Source organism: Phocoena phocoena, chromosome 12, assembly GCF_963924675.1.
Source record: "Phocoena phocoena chromosome 12, mPhoPho1.1, whole genome shotgun sequence".
In the NCBI taxonomy this organism is placed as follows: Eukaryota; Metazoa; Chordata; class Mammalia; order Artiodactyla; family Phocoenidae; genus Phocoena; species Phocoena phocoena.
Genome location: NC_089230.1, coordinates 3587631 through 3611064, shown reverse-complemented (window position 1 = coordinate 3611064; position 23434 = coordinate 3587631). Strand labels below are relative to the sequence as shown.

At 37.2% G+C, this 23434-nt stretch overlaps 1 protein-coding gene across 1 annotated transcript in view; it reads right to left on the bottom strand.

Moving 5' to 3' along the window:
* The window catches only part of PDE10A (phosphodiesterase 10A), a 303551-nt gene that overhangs the window by 77094 nt on the left and 203023 nt on the right, over positions 1-23434 (bottom strand). Inside the window, 3 exon segments of the mRNA XM_065889206.1 lie at positions 1097-1237; positions 11674-11723; positions 12213-12333. Of these exon segments, the coding sequence (XP_065745278.1) occupies positions 1097-1237; positions 11674-11723; positions 12213-12333 (312 nt within the window).

The following is a 23434-nucleotide window of genomic DNA, read 5'->3' as shown; positions in this document are numbered from 1 at the left end:
GTCAAGCCACATAATTATCTCTTCTTTTTTGGGGTGAGAATAATTAAGATCTAGTCTCTTAGCAAGTTTGATGATTATAATACAGTATTGTTGTCTATATACATTATACTGTGAAACATTTATTTTTAGCACTTTTTCTTTTCTTATTTTTGATAAAGTAACTAGTAACCTGATTTGTTCAAGGCTATACAGATAACTAGTGGCAAAAACAAAATTAATATCTAGATTTTGTGACTCCAATTTAGTAGTTTTTCAGAGCAAATTCATGACACCTATATACTTGTTTGTATGCTTGTCAGTTTCAAAGTCTGGAGCTCATGCAGTGACATTTCATCACAGTGTACACATGCACTGTGGCAGACTGCTCTGAGGGCTCTGTTTTGTCCTGTTCTCTGTACCCATGGCCTTGGTCAGACCCTCCTACACTCAGTCTGGGCCTCCCATGAGATTTGCTTGGCTAACCTGAGGGCAGTGAATTTGATGTAAGCAGAGGCTTGAAAAGTCACTTGCATGTGTCCACTTCTTCTCTCTGACACCTGCCACCATCATAAGAACATGACGCTAGCCTTACTGGTTGGGGTGGTGAGACACACACAGAGAACGAAGGCCACCTAAGACTGGCCAGCTCCTAAGTGATGGCCAGTTGATCTCAGACACATAAGCAAGCCCAGTCAAAGATAGCCCAGATCAGCAGAATGGCCCAATCCAGAGACAGTGAGTGGTGGCTGTATGACCCCACTAAAATCTGGGGCAGTTTGTCACACAGCAATAGCTGACTCATTCATATATATCCTGCTAGGATATGAAACATAAAACAGTAATCATCTAGTCTATATGACTATGAGTATACATTTTTATGCTTAACTATACTGGCAAATGTTGAAAGAACAACTACTCAAATCTACATCTTAGGGGTACGGAAGATACGATTCTTGGAGTACAAAGAATTAGTTTACATACAAATGCATTTATTGATCTGTATCTTGCTTTAAAGCTGTTATAAAATGGCTTAAATTAAAACATCAAGCGTATATGTTATCTTTCTTAATTAAAGACTTCAGGTTACGAATGTCACAAAGGGTAAAAAGCCACTTACCCCAAGGATGTCTTCTACTAGCAACGTTTTTCTGGACTTGGCCACATAGGCAGAGGTGGTGGTGCCCTGGGCGATGGGTCCAGCAGGGATGAGCCTGGGTTTTCCTTCCTTGATTCCAGGTGGCGTAAACACACAAAGGCTCTAGGAAGAAAAAAAGGAATATGTTTTATAGACTTAGGAAAGTCTTTGGCACAGGACGAAAAGATTACTTAACAATTGCGAGAAATCTGTGAGCCAAGGAAAAGTAGAGACATAAGATGAGGAAAGGTGCTTGGCGTGACCAAACTGAGCATCTGAGGTGAAATTCTCTTTCACATGTCCTACGCACACAACACACAGGCTAGATACAGGACTCACACAAATCTCTAGGTGCAGAAAATCTCTTAAAATAGCCTCCGATTTTTATCCACAGAAAATAATAAAATGAAAACAAAATGTAAGCTGTCCTTGGGCTCAAGAAACTATCACACAAGAAACAGACACACTGCACCCCACCGCCCTACAGACGTGCCACATGGCTCTGTAACTACAGGTCAACGTGATTTGGTTATGTTTTTTCATTTTCATGAAAAATCTTTTTCAGAACATTATTTCTATTTTTAATACTCAACTACTCCATTCCTAAAACTGACCTGCCCATAAAATTACAGATTCAGAATACTCTTGGTAAAATTTTTGCTCTTCTCTGCACACACACACCAAAAAAAAAAAAAAGAAAGGACAAAGCTGGGTGTATCTTTCCGTCTCAAAAGACTAGGTGGGAGGGTAACATTTGAAACTACTTTAAAAGAAATGTTTTTTAAAATATGATCTGTTATTTCGACTAAACCAAATTATATTTTAAAATAAATTTCTACTAAATAAGAATTGCTCATCCAAACAAGTCATCTGGGCATGGGGAGCAATATTTTGACATAACTGTATTATGATTATCTACTCAATTTGAAAAATATTAAAGTTCTGCTAAATTCTCCCAACACTATACTTTTTTTTTTGCCGTACGCGGGCCTCTCACTGTTGTGGCCTCTCCCATTGTGGAGCACAGGCTCCGGACGCGCAGGCTCAGCGGCCATGGCTCACGGGCCCAGCCGCTCCGCAGCATGTAGGATCTTCCCGGACCGGGGCACAAACCCGTGTCCCCTGCATCGACAGGCGGACTCGCAACCACTGCGCCACCAGGGAAGCCCCCAACACTATAATTTTATTTTATTTTTAATTGGAGTGCTGTGACTTAAGGATGATGCCCTTTTGAAGCAGTATTAGGCAACCCTCTGAAGCTAAAGATGTTTCTATTAACGCTTGCTAGCACTAAGCTAGGTCCAGGTGAGGACAATGAGCTGGATGTGGTTATTACTTAGACAACGTGGTTTTCAAGCTTCGTAATGTCGAAGAGCCCTTTCTTCAAGTGAAATCTTACAGTCACAAGACAGTGAACCCTATAAACTTGAGCTACTTCAGTCACTGGGAGCAGAGAGGAGGAAAAGAGCTTTGGCTCTCACCCCACCTGCTTTAAGTAAGTCGTCATTATCTAAAGATTACAAGTTAAGTTCAAAATATTTTTATTCATTAATATATCTACATTAGTTAGGATTGTGTTTAAGCAGTAATTTGCTATTATGCCTGTGAAAAATGCTTTTTGAATGCATCTTTTAAAAAGGATTAAGCTTAAAATGTTTAAATACAAGTTACACACTTTAAAAAGATTTTTACAATTCAACTACACGTAAGATGATAAATGACAAATGCACTTTATTTTTAAAGAGGCTAGAAATCAGTCACTGTTTTTATAGTTACTATAATGTACCAATATACATAAGACATAAACGAAGTAAGACTTTCATTAGATTTAGTATCTATGTGGCAATACAATTCAGTGTGTCACCCCTTCTTAAGATTGAGAGAGAGTAGCGAAATGATCCAAGGACAGGAAGAGAGATGACTGCAAGAAAAAATGTTACAGGACATGGTATAGTTAGCCTGAATAAAAGTCAGAATTGACAATGATTTTTCCAAACTATGACAAAGTTAATCGTAAGAAGGATGCTGAGTAATGTTTCTTTACTCAACCAGAGTCAGAACTGCAGGAAATGAACTTAAATTGACCTGAATCATTTAGTTAAGTCTTAAAGAACTTCCCATGACAGCAATAGAAAGTAAACTCTAAAGCAAGCTCCCGACAGAAGCTTTGGATTTTTAAAAAATAGTTGTTGACTTTAGTTGTTTGTTGTTTGCAGATATACAACAGATATCTCTTTTGGATGACTTTGCTATATGCCCTTTAAGGCTGGATTTAATAGTATCTTCATAATATCTTCATAATAATATCTTCATTTAGCTTCATAATTCAATATGACAAAATAGCTTACACATACACATTCCTAGGTTATTAGGTCATTTATTTAATATAAAACATTTATTGCCTCTGTGTAGGCTTTCTATATGATGCACGAGAAACAGACAAGCAAATACTGCACCTTGGGTATATGGAAAGCTATTTTACATACTAGATTTGCTGAAAATAAATGATTTAGAAATCTTTCAATTACTTGATTGATGTAGAAAACTCCTTGTGGAAGATAATTATCAAAAAAATAAATAATTTTTTACAGTGGGAACTTTATACTTGTTTTACTAATTAGGTTATGATTTTTGTTCATACTTACCAAACAGAAATGTTTACAAATGAGAGCTGAGGGCAAGTGCTAACAAAATTTTGAATAAGTTGTCATATGAAGGCCAAAAGCTCAGATAGGAAGGGAAAATGAGGACCAACCTAGACAGACACCTGTTTTTTGACGTTTTTACAGCTTCAATTTTTCTCCTCTGTGCACTTGGTAGTTTCCTACTCTTTTTGGATGGCATTTTTTTTTTAACTCCATACGATTCACCTGTGCAACAGCTCCGTCCACGACCTCCATTTCTGATTAAAGATCAATCACTGGTTTGAATTGTGTGTTCTGCAATAGCATATTCTGTATGATCTTTGTAGTGGAACAGGCTCATGGGCAGCTATTACTGCAAACAGACAATGTCGATAACGAACCTCCAAATTAGAGGCTAAATTTTACATGTATTCAGGAACGGAGAAAGGTTTATTAAATATACCTTTATTTACTCCACAGAAATAATCAAACAGATAGCTGTGTATCAAATAGTCTTCTTTTTCCCACTGGCTGAACTGACACTTTCATCATATACTAAATCCCCAAGTACACTTGGGTCTGCTTCTGAACTCTCAATTTTGTACCACTTGGTTTATTTGCCTAGCACAGTATTTTAATTACCGTAAGTTTATAGTACATGTTGTGATCTGGCAAGGCGAGTCTTGCTTGGGTTCTTCATGTTTCAAAATAATCGTAATTTATAAGACATATTTTGCATTCTTCATTGGTGAAGGGCCTGCATTAATGCATTAACAACTGATGGGTGTAAATAAGTTCTAAAGAAACTTAAAAATGAAGTAAGGGCTTTATTTTTCAAGATCAATCATGATGAATTTTTAAAGACGTATTTTTAATTTTTAATACAATGCTTAAAGGTTACGTTCCATTTAAAGTTATTACAAAATATTGGCTATATTTCCCGTATTGTAGAATACATCCTCGGAAGCCTATCTTACACCCAGTGGTTTGTACCTTCCACTCCTCCATGCCAATCATTATGAATTTTGACATAAGAATTTGACTGGGATGTTCAGATTAATAAGATGAAAAAGATTATACTCACTATTTATTTTCATAGGTGGATGAATGAAAACTTTCATCAAACATCACTACATAACATTTTAAACGTATTAAGACTATTATGCATACATTTACAATCTATAACATGCAGCATTGAAATGAGTCTCTAAAATTAATTTCTGCTTTAATGTTGTATGAATCTATGAAAACTTTTATTAACACAAACATTTTTTAGAGGCTAGAGATGAAAACTACACGAAAACTAAAAACAAGGAAAAGGTTCAAAGTTTCAAACCTCAACCACCTCTACCCTTTCCAGAGAAGAGCATCACTGCATTCCGGGCGTGCACCTGCCCACTGATGCTCTGCACCTTCATTCCCACCTGACAGCTCTGCAGGTGGCTTGACTGTTGTTAGGCCTTTCCCCTCCCAACACCAGCAAGGAGACTGGCCTAAGAGCTAGAAATCAATCCAGAGGCGAGGCCATGCAGTAGTAGGGGATGAATTAGCTCTTTCAATATTTCAAAGAAACTCATTATGAACTACCCAATATTTTTGTGATAACAGTACATTTCGTAAGTATTTCTAAAGTTAAATAATTTAAACTAGAGAAGATTGGTAACGGTAGTCATAATGAATAAGTTGGCTCAACGAAGGAATAAAAAGCATTCAAATTAGTTAAAAAATCTAATTTTGAGAAATAGATTTGGTGGGAAAAGAGTCATAGAATAGACTATCACACGTTATTTCTTAAAAACCAGGATTTTTTGATGAATTGGGAAATTGATTCACTGACATCAACTAAAGAGAGAAGTCTACTTCACTTGGTAAACAGTTGCTCTCATCTTTCTTTCCATGAACGATTCAAAGATCACTTGATTCATGAAACTTCACTTGCATGTTAAGGCTTCAACTCACAACCAGTTAAATTTTGGAACCACTTTTTAAGAAGAAAAAACATTATTTAGGCTTACCATTAAGTTATTTTTCTTACAGACACTAGATGGCACTGGAGAGTAGATGAATGTAGATCCGGGCAGAGGGCGTGAGCCAGGAACCCCGCGTACGCTGGACCTTGAACCACGTGCCTAACTTCGTTAGCGTAATTCTTAGAAATAAACCTACTAAAGTCACTGTGCATTGAACAAAGTCACACAGTTACTCTAAACTACTGGCTGTAAACTGGTTTCTAAGCTAATACACAAACGCTATCTATGAACTTACTTTATGAATTATAAAGTTTGACGTATAATTAGAGATCACTAGGTTTCCAGCTTTCACAAACCACTAATTACAGGCAACACAAGAAAAACTATAGTAATGACATTATAAAAAATGTTACATAGTAAGTGGAGTATGTGACTAGGTGTGAAAGAGAAAACCTGTAGAAACATTAAAAAGTGAAAATCTTAATCATGGAAAAATCAGTTTTGCCCAACAAACATTTCAAGAGCATCTTGTACATGTGATGTGTTAGACACTGGTACTGGTCAGAACACAAAAGGCTTCCTTTCCCAGCTCCAGATTTCTCACAAATTTCTTCTTTCTTTACTGTCCCTTCTTGTCTATTAAGGAAGAGGCCTCCTAAGCCCTGCTCCACCAGAGGGCTCATCATCCAAGCTCTTTTCAGTGTCACCAACCCCAGCACCCCTGCCAGCCCCATCAACACCTTGGCTCCTCTCTGTTCGCACGTAAGGTCCGGTGCAGTGATTAACTGTGGATTTCTTGATTTCTCCTACTGGTTGTACATTCTTTGAGGACAGGAATGATGTTTTATTTATCTTTGTATGCTTGGCAATTTGGCACAGTTTTGGGTACCTGGCAGGTGTCTGAAATGGTCTGTTAAATAACATGCATGATGTAACATTTAACCAATGGAGGTTAAATTCAGACTTAGAAAGTTTAAGACTCTTGTCGAAGTCCCAAAGTGGTGAATTGGAACTCACACAATCCAACTCCAGAATCAAAATTCTTTGGAAAACTAAGCTGCTAACTGGGAAACCTGCCTTCTCTTCCCAAGCTCTGAGACAGTGTAGACAGCACAGGAATTCTCTCTCCCGAAGGGCTGTCCCCAGTGGAGTGTGAGTACAGAAGTACAGGAAACTATTCTGGTTCATCAATGTGCCCCACGGCTAGCGACTGCCTGACCAAGGCTGGGGCTCAAGAAACAGTGTTAAATAAATGTCCTACCAGCTTTTTAAAACACATTATTTCAACACTGCTTTCAATTTCTTCCATTTACTGGTCTATTAGTTTTCTATCATCATTTGCATTAAATGGAGCAATTTATATTTTCCTCAAAAACTGTCCATTTTATCTAGATTTTCACATTTATTAATATAAGTATCCTCTCATAATTTGTCATTTTCACTCTATTTTATTATCTTCAAAATGATTGTGATAATCATATTTTATGCTTTATTGTTAGTTCTTTAATACCACTTAGGTTGTTTTCTATCATCTCCTAAACTTTCTATGTTTTCTTTCAATTTTTCCTCTGTGGTAATATGAATGTGGCTTTTTAATTCTCCTCGTATAACTTTTGATGTATTTAAATATTATTTAAATTATATTCCGCAATGCATCAATTTCAGAAATTAAATTTTTTCTACTGATTCTCATTTATGAAAAAAGAAATTAATACTTTTATAAGTATAAGAATGTTATAGTCCCTGCCATGTCTGTCTTAATCCTTGGTATTTATTCATATAGACTAAAAATTTTATCTCAGTCCATTTGGGTTGCATTATTATAATTTTGTCACTAAAGTATATATATTTTGTTTTGAAAGTGAGTTATTAAGAAACACTTTCTAACTACGATTCAAAATCCAGAGACAATTTTTAAAAACATTGATAAATCTATAATATGCTACCTTTCACGTACAAAGGAAGAAATATAAGAAAATATACATGTATCTGCTCATTGTTAAAAAAATGTTTTATTTTATTTAATATGGTTAGCTTACATTTTAGAAGTATGTCAACATCTGTTGCAAGCAATATGGCAGATTAGATAATTTGACATGCCTGAAAAAAACAATTTTAAAATTATTTAAAAGCTGGATAAAGTATATTTCACAAATATTTTATAATGCATCGCTGGGCTGAGAAGAATGGAGGAATCCACAGAAATCTAAAAGGAAGCAAATAAAGGAACCCTGTCAGGTAAGCAAATCCCAAACTGTCTTTTTCTTGAGAGCATCAACTAAAGCCTAGATATAGAGTTGACGCTTGAACAACATGGGTTTGAACTGTGTGGATCCATTAATTTATTTCAATAAATGCCGTGGTCACATCTGCGGCTGATTTGAGTCTGCAGATGTGGACCCGTGGATACTGAGGGCCGACTGTAAAGTTATATGTGGATTTTCAGCTGCCTGGATGGGGCCAGGACCAGCAAAGGGCTATGGGCTCATCTTAGTTTGAAGGGTGAATATACTTACAGCTGCAAGGGGATTACAAGGAAACCAGATTATCTTGGATTTATTGCTGGAGGGAAAATAAAAATCTCCTCTGAAAAATAATAACTGCACATCATGTGGATTTGAGGCTTGAATCTATACCACTCAGTAGTCTGAAAAAAAATCTCAACTAGATAATTCGATTAAAATTGTCCTGAATTGATACTGCCTTAGGTGATTGACAAAAACAAATACATATCCAATCTCTAGAAATATAACAGGAAAGGAACTTCAATAGCCTCAAGAATATCCATTTAAAAGGGCCAAAGGAATATGATTTATGGTTAATAAATAAAAGGCATGAGCATATAAGTCACCATCGATGAAAGGCAGATGAAACAAAAGCCAAGAAACTAATTTCAGAAAGAATATGAAACAATACAAGAGAGGTATAGTTAGTCATATTTCAAGAAATAAAAGATAAACTTGAAAATATGTCCAGGGGACAAAGAAAAATGAAGGACTGAGACAAATCTAAAAACCACCAAAATGTAACTAATTATAGTCAATATATGGAGAGATAATATTTATCAACCTGAATTCTCCATCCAGCAAAAATATCTTTCAAGAAAGCAGTGAAAGAAAGATATATTCAGACACACAAAAATGAGAGAGTTTCTTTCAAATCAGCAGATTCTCGCTCAGGGAAGTTCTCCGAGACAGAAAAAAAGTGATTCCAAATGTCAGACCTGAGATATAAGAAGAAATGAAGAGCAAAGAAACTGGTAATTAGGTAGATATATCTAAAGAAACACCTCAGTGAACTTCAGACTTCAGACAGTATGTCTTCTTCCTATCCAGAGAAACCACTGGGTTAAGGAAGTAACGAGGGCCTCACTACCTATGTGGAATGCATAAAAGGAAAAATACAGTGAACAGAACACAGCCATTATCCCCTAAAATTATCCTCCCAGGGAGACAAGGTCTCTGCTTTCGTGAGGCTTATATTCTAGTGAGAAAGCCAGATAAGCAAATAATCGAACAAATCACAGATAAATATGTAATTACAGGTTCAGCTAAATTCTATGACGGAGAAGTATATGACATTAAGAAAGCATAGCAGGGGCTGCCCTGGTGGCGCAGTGGTTGAGAGTCCGCCTGCCGATGCAGGGGACACGGGTTCGTGCCCCGGTCCGGGAAGATCCCACATGCCGCGGAGCGGCTGGACCCGTGAGCCATGGCCGCTGAGCCTGCGCGTCCAGAGCCTGTGCTCCGCAACGGGAGAGACCACAGCAGTGACAGGCCCGCGGGCCCGTGTTCCACAAAAAATAAAAAAGAAAGCATAGCAGAGTGGAATTTGACTTAGGAAGGTCAGAAAAAGCTACAGTTTTGCTATGTACCCTGCTGCTCCTAGGGTTATACGGTTAAACAGGATACACTTGGCCCCTGAGATGCGGCAGAGAAAGGAGTAATGACCCTAGAGAGAACCACATAGAGTATATTAACTGACCTGAGAGGTTTAGAATAAGCCCACTAAAGCCTGAAAAGACTTGGCATCCCCCCTCAATTAAGCTACAAAAGGGAATGATAAGTAAAAGTGAAAGAATTAGAATTGATACACAGAGAACTACATTTTGGATTTTATAGATACAAAAGCGTTTTCTAAATCATAATCACGCAGAAGTATGCAAACAATGAAGTGAAAATTATAGCCAAGTGATTAACAGCATGGGGTTTGGGAATCTAAATCCAGGCTCCAAGAGCCAAGCACCGTTGGAGGTGCCCACACTGCAGACCCAGGCCTCGAGGCGCCCGCCGCTTTTCGACCTCTGCACACAAGGTCTCCCCGTTCTCCCCATTCTCTTTCACGTGGAGCAGAAGAGGGCCGACCCACCGTGGCAGCCTCGGCTTAGGGTTCATATCATTTCTTTTCAGGTAAACAGCTAGAATGCTGAGTCCACGATCCAGGTTTCAGTAGAGAATCTGACTGGTCCCCGTTTGGGTCACAGAGAGCTGTGATTGAAGGTCAGGGGTCACATGAAACAAACACGGCTGCCATGGCCAACCCCTGTGGGTTGTCTGGAGATGTTGGGGAAGGAGTAATGAGATGTGGACTATCACAGTTACATGATAATAAACATACCAGAAATCATAAAAATTATGGCAAATTATATAATAATTTTCTGAAAGGAAGTTTTGATTTTTAAGTACAAATCTCAAATTTTAGAAACAAATTTTTGGAATGAAGAGGAAAGAGATCTGTTTGCTATTTTAGTAGCTTAGCCATTCTAAAATACTACTGGTATGTAAAACATAAAGTATTTACAAGTGGGAGTAATTGTGCATAATTCAATTTACTAAACCCTCTTGTTGACTGTTTATGCGAAAGGCACTAGGAGAGATGCTAGGTGAATACAGAAATGAATAAGGAAAGGTCCTTGTCCTAAAGAGCTTTTAATCTTGTAACATAGATTATCACAATGCAAGGGGAAACGAGGACCGTGCAAATGGAGAGGATCAGTTATGAGCTAAGTCGTTCAGCCAATAAATACTTTTTGTGCAACTACTGCTGTGCTCTATTCCTATTAACATTTTATATAATATAAATATTATATAAATATTATACTATATATTTTGTGAGTTTTGATTACTCACAAAAACAAATATCACATTGCAAAAATACATCCCAAATCTCAAATAACAATACCAAACGCACAAGAAATACACAGTAAAAGTTTGCAAAATAACCTTGTAACGGAGTCTTATATATTTCGGCTATGAATATAGGTGTTATTGGTTCAGAACATTTTTCTAAAATGTTACATATGTGTTGATACCATAATAAAACTCAAGTGCCAGTAATGGAATGCCTCGAAATACTTTTGAAAGTGCCTATGCAAGCTGCACTTGACAGTGGACTGTGCTTGCAGTGAGTCAAACCAGAAACACAACACAGGGTCTGCCTGGCGCACCAAAGACTGGACCAGGCACCCCTGGGCTGCCCCATGCCACCAAACAGTCTGAGCCACGGCCACCACAGCTCAGGAATCTATACCTAGCAACTCCATCCCTGCACTTTGAGAGTCATTTAAAAACTATCTAAAATATTCACATAAAACGTCTGCTCTCGTTTTCTTCTACTGTGGATTGTGTGTGAAAAAAGGGCATAGACTGTCCCTGACATCCCAGCCCACAGTGATGAAAGAACTTCTATACCAAACAGTAAGTCTAGATATGCCATTCAGAAAATAGGATACCACAAACCAAAACCAAAACGATAACAAATATATGATTTTATGCCTAAATGTCACCATGTTGGCAAAATTCCCAACTGGTAATAACCACATATAGAAACAAAATACAAAATGAGCTTTAAGGTACTTAACTGTGACACATCTATTAAGTTGTTTGTAACATAACAGTTTATCTTTTTAAAGAAGCTTATAACATTCTCTTATCTAGAGCACCTGTATCTAAATTTAGATACTTACATTATTACACTCTCCAAGGAAATACAATGCAAATCCATCAGCTTTTGTGGCTGCCAAAGTAATAAAAAAGGAAGAAACTAATCTCAATGGAAGAATATAACACGCGTGAATTCTCTAAGGTGAGACCTCAAATACGAGTCTTTTGAATGGATTTGTTAGCAAAATTAACGGTCATGCAGTAAACTGAACAAAATAATTTATGGCTTTACTGAATCATATAATTAGAATATTAGCTATTGCAATTTTTAAGATGTGACACCCTCAAATGCATACAGCAATGTACTATGTAATAATACATCTGTCAAAATGTGAATATCAGAACTATTAGAAAATATTTTTAAAATTTGAGACTTACATTTAATTTTTAAAGTATTTAAAACTAGACAAAGGGATATTCATAATACTGGATAACCAATAATATAGGCATCAACCGGAAAGAACGATGTACATATGCTTACATCTCATCAGTGAAGAGAACATAATTTAACTTTATCTTCGGTTTAATTTTTCTACTAGGAGGAATATAAAACGTTTCTTACCAATTTTAATGATGCTACTCAATTCATAGAGGAGTAGTTGGTTGTCTCCTCCTGTATCCAACCGTTGTTCTATATAGCTGTTTAGTTCGTATACAACTCCCTGCATATTTGTATCTTGATACTATGAATTAAAAAAAGACATAATTAAAGATAATAAAATAAAAATTCCTTAGTTTGTAAAACATACTATTAATATATATGGCTTTATGTTAATAGCTATTCATTATGCTTTTATAGAGCGTGATTTAAATATTATGATCTACTATAAACACAGATTGAAAATTAAAATTGCTACAACTTACTCAGAATTATCTATAGACTCCATGCATGCTTATTTATGTTAAAACATCGAATGTTACAAATTACAATTTTGTTTCTGAAGTTTTATATTGATATATGATGTATCAGGCAACTAGATCAGTAAAAACATTCAAAAGTTTGCTAACTGAATGAAACATCCTAATATGCTAGAAAAGTCCCCCCGTGCATCGCACCGGGTGAAACACAGTTTATTACTCTCCACTCACTTGGGTCCACGTGGCGACCACTCTAGTCTGACCTCAACTCTGCCACTAGAACGAGATCAGGAGCCGCTGCCGTAGTAGCAGCAGCCCCGCTGCAAGCCCGTGGCCCTAGGCCGCACTGCGGTGCAGGGACAACAGCAGGTGGACAAAGGTCTGGGAAGAAGGTGGAAGCGAAACTGCTATAACCAGCACTGTGTCTTCTTCAAAGGGCTGAAAACAGTCTTCTAGTGAGCTTCCCTGCTACACAGCTTGCCTTCTTAAGCCTCTTCTCCTAACATCAACCATGGCGAACTTTAAAATAAAATAAAATTCTGTGGCTCAAAACACTCTTGGGGTTTTTCCCACTGTACTTAGAACAACAGCCTCCTCCCAGCGTGGCCTTCGCACTGCAAGGTGTGGTTATTTTCTGCCTCGGAATCCGTCTAGCCACCTCTCTCTCTCTCTCTCTCTCTCTCTCTCTCTCTCTCTCTCTCTCTCTCCCTCTCTCCCTCTCTCTGTCTTTGTCTCTGTCTCTGTCTCTCTCTCTCACCCTCTCTCTCTCTCTCTCTCTGTCTCTCTCTCTCTCTGTCTCTGTCTCTGTCTCTCTCTCTCACCCTCTCTCTCTCTGTCTCTCTCTCTCTCTGTCTCTCTGTCTCTCTCTCTGTCTCTCTGTCTCTCTCTCTCTCCCTCTCTCTCTCTCTCTCTCTGTCTCTCTCTCTCTCTCACCCTCTCTCTCTCTCTGTCTGTCTCTCTCTCTCTCTGTCTGTCTCTCTCTCTCTCTCTGTCTCTCTCTCGCCCTCTCTCTCTCTCTCTCTCTCCCTCTCAGCAGGCCTATTGCTTGCTGTTACTGTTGAACACCTGTGAAATGAATAAAGAATGGCTGAACCAATCAGTCAATCATTCCACAGACATGCGCAGCCAATCCTGACAACCTACTATACGTAGGAACACTTCTAGAAACAAAAAATGCTAGAGCATGAACAAAATAAAGTTCCAGTCCTCAAGGAACTTACATTCCCGTTGTTAGAGAAGAAGTAATCTACACGGTGTGAAGGAAGGCAGTGGTCACGGTGCAGAAAGGAGAGCTGGGATGGCTGACAGTAAATGCCTTTGGAGGGAGAGGGCTACCTTTTAAATAGGATGGTCAGGGAAGGGAAGGTTCAGTGACATGAGATATGGGGACAGACTCCAATGAAACTTAGAACCCGTAAGGGCTGAAGTCTGCCCATCAACCACCACCTCTCTTGGCTTCTGCCCTATTAACAGACTCAAGTTCCAGCAGGCCCCAGAAAATCAAGTATCAAGGATGACTTGTCAAGAGATGAATACACACCAAAGGGAATGGATTAGATTTAAGTATCGAGGATGACTTGTTAAGAGATGAGTACACACCAAAGGGAATGGATTAGATTTAGCTGATGTATAGAAACCTCGGAAACAAAGGAGAACGGAATAGGCTGGAGCTACTCGCAGGTGCTGGAACACGCTAGAATAAAGATGATGGTGGACCAGGCAAGTTTTTCATATGGGTGCAAAAAGCAGAAGTACTGGCTTCAGTGCGCCATTGCTTGCTTGGCTAAAACCTATTCCCCAAAATGGCTATGGCTGACATTAAATGAAGCTGAAAACCAGAACTTCCCTGGTATATATTCCAACCTTGGCAACACTGGAATGCTAGAGTGGATTTGTCCTGTACAACCTGTTTACCCATCCCCTAGCTATGTTCCACGGGCACTCCCTTCATCAAGGCCACGAAAAATGCACCCCGAGGCCACACCCGCCTGGCCTGTGTGAAGAGCTCTGCGGTGTGGGCCTCGGATGACTAGGGGCACCACCGCCCTCCAACAGGGTCCCCTGCTTCACTGAGAAGATGGGATCTTGGCGTCGAGGGGACAAGAGGCAGCACATAATCTCCAGAGGTAAGGTATTGTTAGCAAAATGGACAAAACTGAAGCTGCTACCAGAATGACCTGGCCAGCAGAGCTCTTTGACATTGGATCAAGCACTCGATCAGTGTTCCTGGAACTGAAATAGATAGGGCGACCTACTATTTTTTCATTTGTCTGGAGAGAGAAGTTCTGGGTTAAGCGAACAAAAATCTGACTTAATTACCACAGCAGGAAGTCAGGTACCTCAGTGAATTCCAGACTTGAGCCACTTCACAGAACTTCCTGAATAAAGCCAGGGGAGACCAGGTCCCCTCGAGGAAGGATTCTGATTCACAGCCCCAACTTCACAGTGCTTCTTCCTACATTCCCCAAAGGGGTCTGCTGTCTTTAAGCTGGGTAACTGTGCACTGGGCGAACGGGAAATCAGCAGAGTGATAGTGAAAACGTGCGTAAGAATCAAGAACACTTGAAATTCCGATGCCTACAAAACCTGACAGCGTTGTATGGGGTCACAAAAGCTTTTGTTGTTTCTTATCATCTGTAAAAGGATCCTATTTGAGCTATTCCAAGTTTTGAAGAACTCCAGAGAAAATATTCTACTCTAATATACCCTTTCTTCCTTACCGCTCATCAGAACCACTCATTCTATAACCCCCCCACCCCAAAGTCCTGGGAAAGAGCTTATCTGAGACTGAAGCCAAGAGATAGAGACTGAGTCTTAATGACAGACTTTGAACCCCTAGACCCAGCCATGCAAAAGCCTTCAAGCCTAAAATTCTATCCCTAGGCATTTCTTTTTCATGAATCAATCCATTCTTCGAATATACCCTCTTTTTGGTGGGGAAGGGATACTTTAGCTAGTTTTAAGGTGGGTGTTTAGTCACTCAATAGAGGAGTCCCTATAAAAATGATATACAGACTGACCCTTTTCTCTGACAATGTAATTCTGACAATAGGCCCTTTAAAATGACCAGAATGCAGTGCTGACATTAATGACCAGCTGTCCTCCATCTCTTTTGGACAGGAAATGGGTTGTCACACACAAGTGAGAACAAGAAGCCATTGGGGTTATGGACAGTTTATCATGAGATTTCCTGTCAAGTCTCTGGGCTTCATTTTTTTCTTTTGTGTAACAAGAAGATCGAAATATATTGTCTTTAAAATACCTTTCAACAGTAACCTTCTGTGATGATCTATGACCTCCATTTTGTTGTTGTTTATATTAAACTTCAAATTCTAATCTTGAATCTAACAGATGGGTTAGTACACCCTGTCTGCTTTGATAAGCAATGACAATTGCATAAGTCTCATAAGAGAAAAATGTTTAATTATGATTACTAAACTATACAAATGTAATATTACCTCTAAAATATTAAAGATGTACCTCCATAGTTAGTGGATCATTCAAACCATAAAACATTGAAAATTTTAAATTATGTATAAATGTGAATAACAGGAATAATTATTATTTGGTTCTTAGCCTTATGGCCATCTTGCTGGTCATGAGCCCTAACACGAGAGGGAAGGAAGACGCAACAAGTGGAGATGAACATCCAAAAATGTACTTCTCTTACGGAAACAACATGATGAAGAAAGTTTACTAAGGGATCGATTCCATTCAGTTGAATAAACTTTCAATTCTATATCTTGACTAATAGAAAATTACAATAGTATATTAATGAAGTTGTTAAGAACTTGTGTTTGCACAGCATTTTTAACTTCACAAAGTCCTTTCACCACTGCCTTTATTAAAAGGATCCATATAAAGTATATACTGAGTATCACTGAGACATTCCTCAATCAAGATGAGTTAGAACTCTAAGGTACAATGAGTTGGGCGGTATAAACCTTAGAATCAAACTGGACATGGCCAACCTCATTTTCTGTTCCACGCTGGTTTTCATGCAGTACTTGCTTTTCATTAGAGCAACCACTAAAACAATGGATTTGCAGAGATATGACTTCATTGACAGGACTGTAGTGACCTAACATTAAAACTGGGAACTATGTCAGGTTACTACTGAAACTGTGAGCTCCAGCAAGCTCTGACAGACGGTTTTGTTTCCCATGAAACAATGGGATGTCCTAAATCCCATTAGTATGTCCTGAATCATCCCTGTGGGTTTGTTGTGGTGCCTAACGGCATTTGGAACACAGTTTGGGAAGCAGGGGAACGGCCACTCTTTCACCCAGAGGGAAACAGTATTTTATGAGACACAGTGGTAATGAATGGAGAAGTATTAACTCTTGGTTCAGAAAGAAAGCTGAGACCTGGTCTCACCAGAAGAGTAAATGTCCTCAGACTTGCTAAAGTGAATTAGGTGTTGAAACACAGATTGGAAGAGTTTAGAGGCAATTCAAGAATGGAATGGGAGAGAGAACAAGATGAAGTCTGTGACGCCTGCTGGCGCCAGGAGCCCATGACTCCGTGAGGGGTTACTGACATATCTCAAAGCACTGCAACAAACACACTAGAAAACAGAGTGACATGGGGGTTAAGCTGGATAAGTACTTAAAAGCATGCAAAATGAGCTCTTAGTTTCCAGTATGAAGCTCAATGTTTGAATAATATCGTCTCATCATCATTCTTTAGATTTTTCCTGTTCCTTTTTTAAATTTACCTTTTTTTAAAAAAAATAACTTTTTGTTTTGATGTAATTTCAAACCTACAGAAAACTATAAGACTAGTACACGAAACTCCTGCATACCAGCAATTATTTACATTTTGTCATATTTGCCTTATCCTCTTGGTAAATTCTTTCCCTTCCTTCCTTCCTCCCTCCTTCCTTCTCCTTCTCCTCCTTCTTTTTCTCCTTCTTCTTTCTCTCTCTTGCTCCGTCTTTTCTATCTATCTATACACACACACATATATACACACAACAGTAATAAATATTTTTTTCTGAATATTTGAGAACAAGTTGGTATGCTCCTTTTACCCAAACCTTCAGTATATATTTCCTAAGAAAAAGAATATTAAGAGAATACACTGAATTTGTACACTGAACGTGAGAGACATAGTTACAATGCAGTTATCATAATCAGAAAAATTAACATTGCTACAACAATATTAGCTAATTGAAAATTCACATTCATAGAGAACAAACATGTGGACACCAAGGGGGGAAGTTGGGGGGGCGGTGGGATGAACTGGGAGATTTGGATTGACGTGTATACACTAATATGTATAACATAGATGACTAATAAGAACCTGCTGTATAAAAAATTAATTAATTAAATTAAAATTTAAAAAATTCACGTTCAAATTTCATACCTTGTCCCAATAATGTCTTTATAATTATCCCCCGCTCAGTGGTCCAGGTTTGAACTCCAGATCATATATGGCATCTAGTTGTCGTGTCTTTTTGGTATACTTTAATGTGGAACAATTCCACAGTGTTTCTGTGTTCAAGCCTTTCTTGAACTTGATGTTTTTGAAGAATATGGGCCAATTTTGATTTGTCTGATATTTTCTCAAGATTAGATTCAGGTTCTGTGTTTTTGGCAACAATACAATGAGGTGATGAAGCTAGAATACTATCAACCATCCTACATTTGCTATTTGGCATTCTACTGGGAAGAAGAGCTTTCTGTTTTCCCTCATTCATTCATTTACATGAGCCTGGACTCACAGATGCTTATTTTATTCAACATGTGTAATTAATATTAATTAATACTGTTATACATGCATTTTAATGCTCAAATTGTCCCAGATTTGACCAATGAGAAGCCCTTTAAGATATCTCCTACGCCCTTTTGACAAATTTTCATGATGCTTTCAAGACTTTCTTACTTTCTCATCAAATATTTTGCTAGCGCTTGAACCAGCCATTTCCGTTTCTTAAAAGAAGTCCTAGATCCTTTTAGTGGCAAATGACATTTAAAATCTAAGAGCTGGAGCTATATGTGCCCACTGTTGTCATTGCTTCTAGGCTTCTTATCAACACAAATATAATATATATATATGAGAGGGCCTTATGTAAATATATATATACAAATATGTAATTCTTTACTTATTTATTTATAAATACATGTAGAGTAAAAGATTAAAAACTATGAGTTCTTACTGATACTTTCAATTTCAACCAAACACCACAGTGCACACATTCTAATATTCCCCATTTCTATATCTGTAATTCCTCACCCAACAATGAAATATCTTACTGACAATGACTATAACATATTTACATATTTTCTCAAGCCTAGAACATACGGAAGTAGTTTCGGAATTGTTAAGCCATGTCACTGAAAATAGCAAACCTACTAAGTAGTTGTCAATATGTTTTAGATTTTTAGGTAAATGTAAGAAATACTAAAATATACAAAAATGAAATGTACAATTCATTAAGTTTTGACAAACAGATACATTCTTGTAACATATACACTAATTAAGACACACGAAATCACCATACAGGACTTAGTTGCATTTCTATTCACAGACTATCTGAAAAAGCAATTAAAATAACAATCTCATTTACAATAGTATGAAAAAGAATAAAATACTTAAGAATAAATTTAACCAAGGTGGTAAAAGATCTGTATGCTAAAAATTATAAAACATTGATGAATGAAATACAAGAAAGCACAAATAAATGAAAAGATACCCCCATACTCATGAATTTGAAGAATTAATATTGTTAAAATGTCAGTGGTATCCAAAGTGATCTACAGATTCAATGCAATCCTTATCAAAATTCCAGTGGCATTTTTCCTAGAAATAGAATAAAAAATCCTAAGATTGTATGGAACCATAAGAGGCCCTGAATAGCAAAAGCAATCTTGAGAAAGAAGAGAAAAGGTGGAAGCATCACACGTCCTGGCTTCAAACTATATTATAAAGCTATAGTAATCAAAACAGTATGGTACTGTCATAAAAACAGACACTTACCAAATGGAACAGAATAGACAGCCCAGAAATAAACCCATGCATATGAGGTCAACTACTCTTTAACAAGGGCAACAAGAATACACGGCATTGAAAGGATAGTCACTTCAGTAAATGTTGATGGGAAAACTGGATATTCACATACAAGAGAATGAAATTGGACCCTTATCATATGCCATACACAAAAATCAACTAGAAATAAAGACTTAAATGTAAGACCTGAATACTGTATTGCATATCTGAAATATGCTAAGAGTAGATCTTCAGCATTCTCACCCCACACAAAAAAAGAAAAAGGTAACTATGTGAGTGATGACTGTATTAATTAACTTTATTGTGGTAATCATGTTACAACATATATCAAATCATCACCCTGTATACTTTAGACATATACAATTATTATTTGTCAAAAAAAGAAAAGGAAAATAATTTTTAAAGTAAATGTAATTTTTAAAATAAATAATAAACATCTCAGCAATAATAATAAAGGTATAGAACATTTCATCTTTCTATAAAGTCCCTCCCATGGTCCTTCTTAATTAACCATTTTCCCACTAGAGTGGTGCCTGTTTTAAGAATTTTATGGAAATGGAATCACACAACATGAACTATTTTGAACCTTGCTTTATTTGTTCAACATAGTATTATTGATATTCATTCATGTTGGTGTGTGTTCCGGTAGCTTGTTCCTTTCTATTTCTGGTATCATCTGTGGTATAAATATACCACAAATTGTTTATCTGTTCTACTATTGTTGGATATCTGGGATGTTTTTTTTCCAGCTTTGGAATATTGGGAATAAAGCTGTTATGAACATTCTTGCAGAAGTCATTTTGTGAACACAGTTTTTCAATTATATTAGAATAAAGGCCACATGTAACAAACCAACAGCTAACATCATACTCAATGATGAAAAGCTGAAAGCATTTCCTCTAAGATCAGGAACAAGACAAGGATGTCCACTCTCGCCACTTTTATTCAACATGCTTTTGGAAGTCCTAACCACAGCAGTCAGAGAAGAAAAAGAAATAAAAGGACTACAAATTGAAAAGGAAAAAGGAAAACTGTCACTGTTTGCAGATGACATGATACTATACATAGAAAACCCTAAAGACACCATCAGAAAAGTACTAGAGCTCATCGATGAATTTGGTAAAGTTGCAGGATACAAAATTAACATACAGAAGTCTGTTGCATTTCTATACACTAACAGTGAACTATCAGAAAGAGAAATTAAGGAAAAAATCTCATTTACCACCACATCAAAAAGAATAAAATACCTAGGAATAAACCTATCTAAGAAGGCAAAAGACCTGTACTTGGAAAACTATAAGACACTGATGAAAGAAATTTAAGAAGACACAGACATTTGGAAAGATAAACAGTGTTCTTGGATTGGAAGAATCAATAATGTTAAAATGACATACGTCCCAAGGCAATCGACAGATACAGTGCAATCCCTATCAAAATACCAATGGCATTTTTCACAGAACTAGAACAAATAGTTTAAAAATTTGTATGGAAACACAAAAGACCTCGAATAGACAAAACAATCTTGAGAAAAAGAACAGGGCTGGAGGAGTAATGCTTCCCCACTTCAGACTACACTACAAAGCCACAGTAATCAAAACAGTATGATACTGGCACAAAAACAGACACAAAGATCAATGAAACAGAATAGAGAGCCCAGAAATGAACCCACACTTATATGGGTAATTAATCTATGACAAAGGAGGCAAGAATATACAATGGAGCAAAGACAGTCTCTTCAGTAAGTGGTGTCGGGAAAACTGGACAGCTACATGTAAAAGGATGAAATCAGAACATTCTCTAACACTATACACAAAAATAAACTCAAAATGGATTAAAGACCTAAATATAAGACCAGATACCAGAAAACGCCTAGAGGAAAACATAGGCAGAACACTCTGACATAAATCACAGCAATATTTTTTGGATCTCTTAGAGCAAAGGAAACAAAGGCAAAAATAAATAAATGGGACCTAATTAAACTTAAAAGCCTTTGCACAGCAAAGGATATCACTGACAAAACAAAAAGACAACTTACTGAATGGGAGAAGATATGATATGATATGATATGACTGATAAGGGGTTAACATCCAACATACATAAACAGCTCATACAACTCAACATGAAAAAAACAGCTCATACAACTCAACATGAAAAAAAACAACTGATTAAAAATTGGGCAGAAGAAGTGAATAGACACTTTTCTAAAGAGGAAATGCAGATGGCCAAGAGGCACATGAAAAGATGCTCAACATCACTAATCATCAGGAAAATGCAAATCAAAACCACAGTGAGGTATTACCTCACACTTATCAGAATGGCTATCATCAAAAATCACAAATAACAAATGTTGTTGAAAAGCAAACACTTGTGCACTGCTGGTGGGAATGGAAATTGGTGCAGCCACTGCGGAAAACAGTATGGAGGTTTCTCAAAAAGCTAAAAATAAAACTACCTTATGACCCAGCAATTCCTTTCCTGGGTATATATCCAAAAAAACTCAAGAACACTAATTCAAAAAGATACATGTACCCCAATGTTCATAGCAGCATTATTTACAATTGCCAAGATATCGAAGCAACCTAAGTGTCCATCAACAGATGAATGGATAAAGAAGATGTGTTATATATATACAATGGAGTACTACTCAGCCATAAAAAAGAAGTAAATTTTCCCATTTGCAGCAACATGGATGGACTTGGAGAGCATTATGTTAAGTGAAATGAGAAATAGAAAGACAAATACTGTATGATATCATATGTGGAATATAAAAGATACAACTAGTGAATAAAATGAAAAAGAAGCAGACTCACAGATATAGAGTCCAAATTAACGGTCACCAGTGGGGAGAGGGAAGCGGGGAAGGGCAATACAGGGCTAGAGGATTAAGAGGTACAAGCTATTATATTACATATAAAATAAGCTACAAGAATATGTTGTACAACATGGAGAATATAGCCAATATTTTATAATAACTATAAATGAAGTATCACCTTTAAAAATTGTTAATCACTAAACTGTATACCTGTAACTTATATAATATTGCACAGCAACTATACTTCAATAAAAAATAAATTTTTTAAAAAGTAATACTTAATTCTCAGAAAAAAATAGAAACAAAATTATACTAGGCAAATACATGACAGGGATATTCCTGGGTCAAAAAGTAAATGCATGTTCAACTTGACAAGAAAGTGGCAAACATTTTTCAATGTTATATATTAAAGATCAAGTTATCAAAATGATTTGAGTATTTTAGAGGAAAGTAAAGTATAAATATAGGTCATTTACTTCACACAAACACCACAGGCAGAAGAATTCTAACTAAGGATGAGCAATTGCAATGAACAGTTAAGAAAACCTGTGGCCTCAAAGGCATCGTGGGAGAAAAAGAGAACAGGGCTAGGAAAGAGGGTGCTACTGACCCTTTTGCAAATGCTTATTTTAAAAGTTTAGAAGTCCTCAACAGCAAGCAAGGGATTAGTAGATATTCATCCTGAGCCTATCCTAACACTAAGAGGAAGCTGCCTCGCTTGTCCTGCCACATAACTGAGTGCAGAGGGAAGGCTACACGTGGCGCTAGTTCAGAGGAAGCGTCTTACGAAAAGCTGCAAAGGATGGAGAAAACAGGAGGAAGGCAGGAGACCAACGAGCAGGACATGAGGACAGAATGATCACAGCTTACACTCACGAAAGACAGTAAATTCACGTTAAAAGCGGCGAAAGCAAGCAGGCTGAGAGTCTAGAAATGAGTGAGGCATTCTTTTGAAAACACATCATCAGCTCAACACAAGGACAGAAATAATAAAAACTAATATTCCTAGAGAACACTTAAGTTTTCAAAGGACTATTATTAACTAATTTAATTTAGGGCAAAAAGGTCCATGAGATGAAAGGGCTTTTCATAATAAAAATTTA